The 4,310-nt window shown below is 51.7% G+C and overlaps 1 protein-coding gene across 1 annotated transcript in view; it reads right to left on the bottom strand.

Annotated features, from left to right (window-relative positions):
• The window catches only part of Ankrd24 (ankyrin repeat domain 24), a 14,199-nt gene extending 11,531 nt beyond the window's left edge, over positions 1–2,668 (bottom strand). Inside the window, exons 1-5 of the mRNA XM_029482176.1 lie at positions 2,624–2,668; positions 1,631–1,717; positions 1,389–1,519; positions 1,226–1,314; positions 450–514 (exon numbers count right to left, since the gene is read on the bottom strand). Of these exons, the coding sequence (XP_029338036.1) occupies positions 450–514; positions 1,226–1,314; positions 1,389–1,519; positions 1,631–1,717; positions 2,624–2,662 (411 nt within the window). The 5' untranslated portion in view covers positions 2,663–2,668. The remainder of the gene's footprint in view (positions 1–449; positions 515–1,225; positions 1,315–1,388; positions 1,520–1,630; positions 1,718–2,623) is intronic.
• Positions 2,669–4,310: the final 1,642 nt, after the last annotated feature.

Here is a 4,310-nt window from a genome sequence, read left to right as displayed (position 1 = left end):
TTTGAGGTTTCAAAATCCCACATCAGGACCAGTCTCTCTCCCTCTGTGTGTGTGTGTGTGTGTGTGTGTGTGTGTGTGTGAGAGAGAGAGAGAGAGAGAGAGAGAGAGAGAGAGAGAGTAATGTCTGAGGAAACCAAAAGGGGGCGTCAGTCAGATCTCCTGGAAATGGAGTTACAGATGGTTATGAGCCTCCATGGGGGTAGTAGGGATCAAAACCCAGTCCTCTCAGGAGCAGCCAGTGCTGTAATCACCGAGCCATCTCTCCAGCCCCTCAGGCTCTTTTTCTCCCCTCTACCATCTTCCTCCCCTGAGAACCCATGTTCCAGCCCTCCAGATAGCCCTACTTTGATGACTGTAACAAAGGGGCAAGGCAGGGCTGGGGACCAGGAGCAGCTGGGGTTTGGAGAAATAGCTGGAATTCAGTATGGACAGGGAATGGACATCAGGACCTCCAAGAGTTGCTTCAGACACTCTGGGTGCCCGTACTTGGCTGCCAGGTGAAGGGCATTGTAACCTGAGGGGAGAAGAGAAGAGGAGTGTCCTCCAGGTATTCTCAGCTGCCTCCCAAGCCTGAATGTCCAAACTCAGCTACTTCTTAAAACTGTGCTGTTCCCAGAGGCCTTTTTATGTATTCATTGGCTATCTTTGTTTTTGAAACAATTTAAAAATCCTAAAACTCACAGGATCTCTCTGACATCTGGTGCTGCGATCAAAGGGGTATTTTACTTTTATTTATTTATTTATTTATTTATTTAGATTTTATTTATTTATTATATGTAAGTACACTGTAGCTGTCTTCAGACACCCCAGAAGAGGGCGCCAGATCTCGTTATGGATGGTTGTGAGCCACCATGTGGTTGCTGGGAGTTGAACTCTGGACCTTCGGAAGAGCAGTCGGGTGCTCTTACCCACTGAGCCATCTCACCAGCCCTTACTTTTATTTTTAACAGGTTCTCATATAGCCCAGGTTGGTCTCCAGTTCATATATAGCTGAGGATCGCCTTGAACTCCCAATCCTCGTGCCTCCACACAAGTGCTGGGATGACAGGTGTGCGCCAGCAGTTCAGAGGACAGACCTTAGGACTTCCCTCATGTTTGCTGAATGTCCTACCTACTGAGCTACAGCCCCACTGTGGACAGTGAGCTCCCACAGTTGGACCTGTGGTCTCTGCTCTGCACAGCTGATGCAGCCCTGCCATCCACCCAGGGGCGCGTCCATAAGTACCTGCTCCATCCGTGCTCATGACATCGGCACCTTGAGCCAGCATCACTTCCAGACACCCCGCCGCACCCCTCATGGCTGCTAAGTGGAACCTAGAGGCACGAGTCAGGGGTCAACCCCAGAAGAATGTCCAAAGCCACCCCAGCCCCAGGGCTTGGACACTCACGCAGACTTGCCCTCGGGGTCCAATTTTGTAGGCACCAGCCCCTTGTGGGCGATCAACGAGGCCACTCTGGCCACATCGTTGTTCTCCACTGCCTGGAGCAGTCGCTGGTCACTTTTGCCCCAGTCTTGGCCCTGCGGTGGCACACCCAGAGGTGCGAAGGACTGAGTGGGTCGACATCCCCTCCCCACCAAGGAACAGGGGCAGTTGCTCCGGGCTCTCCCCACCCACCCCTGAGCACTTGCCTGGCGCCTGCCTCTGGCTGCGGGTTTCGGGATAGGGCACCGGCCACAGGGTGGGCAGGAGCTGAGGTCGGTGGGGCTGAGCCGGAGCTGTGGGATAGGTGGTCCTGGGCTGGGGGCCTCAGACAGTGTCTCTGAAACCTGCATCCCCCAGCTTGTGATCCAGGCCCACCACCAGGGGAGGGCAGCTTCCAGATATCAATCCTCCTCAAACCACCTCTGTGTGCCTTAATCCAAAGCCAGTTTTGAAAGACAGTGTACAACTTTTTTTTTTTTTTAATAGCATGTCTGTCTCTTATGTAGACCAGGGTAGCCTGAAAGTCACAGAAATCTCCCAAAGTGCAAGGATTTCAACGATCCAGCTTTGTTTTTGTTTTTTGAGTCAGGGCCTCAAGTAGCCTATGCTGCTGTCAAAACCCCCTGAGAGTCAGGATGACCTTGAATTCCTGAACTTCCTGCCTCCCAGTCCTCAAGGCTGGGGTGACAGGTGTGGAACATCACACCTGGTTTATGTAGTGCTGGGCATGGAAGGCAGGGCTTGGTGGTGCCAAACTCCTCGTTCACAATTATTTTACTGTCTTAGTTTTTTGAGACTGGGTGTAACTAAAATTAAAGATCCCCTGCCTTAGCCTCCGAATGCTGGGATGACTGGCCTTTTCCAAACTATCTCCCAGCGCCCACGACCTCGCCCCCGTCCTTCACAGCTGCTCAGCCAAGACCATCGCCCCCAGGTAGCATCAAGGCCTGGCCAGCAGAACTGCAGCCGCAAATGTTTTTAAACTCACTGCCCAGGAACATGGACAGTTCCCGAGTCACTGTCCACAGTGTCCTCCAAGACCTGCATCCCGCAACGGCCTGCTGACCCCACGCCTGCACAGACACGTCTGCCCTCAACACCGCCCTCCACTTCCCGCCCAGGCTCTACAGGCGCCCCGCCCTCTGCCGAACTTGCTTTCTAGGAAAGAGGGGAAGGCGCAGAGGGACCCAAACGCCTACCGCAAAGGAGGCAGCAGCGCACAGGCATAGCTGCTTCATGGCAAACCGCAGGAGGGCGGGGCCAGGTCAGACCACGCCTACCTCCTCAGACACAGGGCTCTGCCCTCCTCCTATGGCACACCTCTTCTCTACACTCAGCACCCTTCCTCACCAGGCTCAGGCACAGAGCCCGCCCAGCTTCCCCCTAAATTTCAGGCCCCTCCCACCTCTTCCACCAAAGCTCAGGCCCCGCTCACATCCGTTCTATGTTCCAAGTTACTCAATTTTCCCCAGGCCAGCTCGCCGCTATATAGCGCGCTCTTCCCCACCACCCCACTCCTGCACTGACACACTCCATCACACTGAAAAGGCTCCGACCCGCAACTCCATGATGGTCCCTATAGGGTGTCAGCCCGCTAACTCCTCACCTCCAGCTCACCTTACTTACAATGATGGACAGGTGGTCCATCATTCATTCAGCCATCACCTTCCAGTCGTCATTCATTCATACATTTATGCCTCTTTTCATTCATTCATTCGTTCATCCATCGTTTCACACATTCGCTCTCTCCAACAGTCAGTATTCGCACATTTGTTAATGTTTTCATTCACCCATTCGCTCATTAATTTCCTTACCACCCATTTACTAACAAACACGTCTTTTCATGGGCAAATTCATTGGCTCACTCATCCCTTCATTCACGCACACATCCTCTTACCCATTCACTCCTCCAGCCTACCTACCCACCCATCTACTCTTTCATTATTTACTTCGCTCCAGTGGCTCTCAAATCTCACTCCAAACTTGAATCCCAGGCCTGCCTCGCCATTATCCACCTATGGGACTGACCTAGACCTCACTTGTTGGAGCATCCGCCCTCCTCATATGTGCAATGGGGTTTCACATAGACTTTCCAGACACAGCTCCGGAGGGCTGTGCAGAGGCTGAGCAGAACCCACCACCCTGCACAACAGGCCTGGTACACCATGAGTACACAATAAGGACTGCATTTCATTCTTCAGGCACATGCATCTGGATCTGTGCACAGCTTCCAGGCTGGGTCAGAGGAATCTTTAGATCAACTGGAAGTGTGGGTTGCAACCCCCGTTTCTGGCTTTAAGCTGTGTGGGCACTTGTCTGCCTTGCCTGAAATTAGAGCCCTCTATGCAGGGCCCACAAAATATCTCTGGGCCACAGCCTGAGACTCTTCTGTTCTACATTTATCAAGTGACTGTGGAATGCCTTTCTAGCTCTCTGGCTTCTGTGCATGTAAGTTGGCACTGTAGAAGCTGTCTTGGAGACAGAGCAGCAGGCAGGGACACACAACAGGAGCTGTGGGATGAGAATCCCAGAGAGGCAGAACTTGGGGAGAAGTGAGTCGTTCATAAAATTGCCTTGCACAGGTGGAGATATGGTTTCCCTAATAAACAATAAGCAACTCCTGCCTCTGTGTCCCATAACACTCTAGATACTGGTGTGTCCCTCTCTGCAGAGAGTCCTAGAATATGTGTACATATATACACATGTATAGATAAATATATACACACATAGATACATATATACACATATGCATATATGCACATGTATATAGACACATATAGAGACACACATATACATACATATATACATACATGTACACACACCCGCACACACACACATGTGCTACCTTTAAAGAGAGAGAGAGAGAGAATACTGAGCCAGACACAG

This window comes from Mus caroli, chromosome 10 (genome assembly GCF_900094665.2).
Source record: "Mus caroli chromosome 10, CAROLI_EIJ_v1.1, whole genome shotgun sequence".
Classification (NCBI taxonomy): domain Eukaryota; kingdom Metazoa; phylum Chordata; class Mammalia; order Rodentia; family Muridae; genus Mus; species Mus caroli.
The sequence above is the reverse complement of the archived record's forward strand: the minus strand, read 5'-3'. Positions and strand labels throughout refer to the sequence as shown.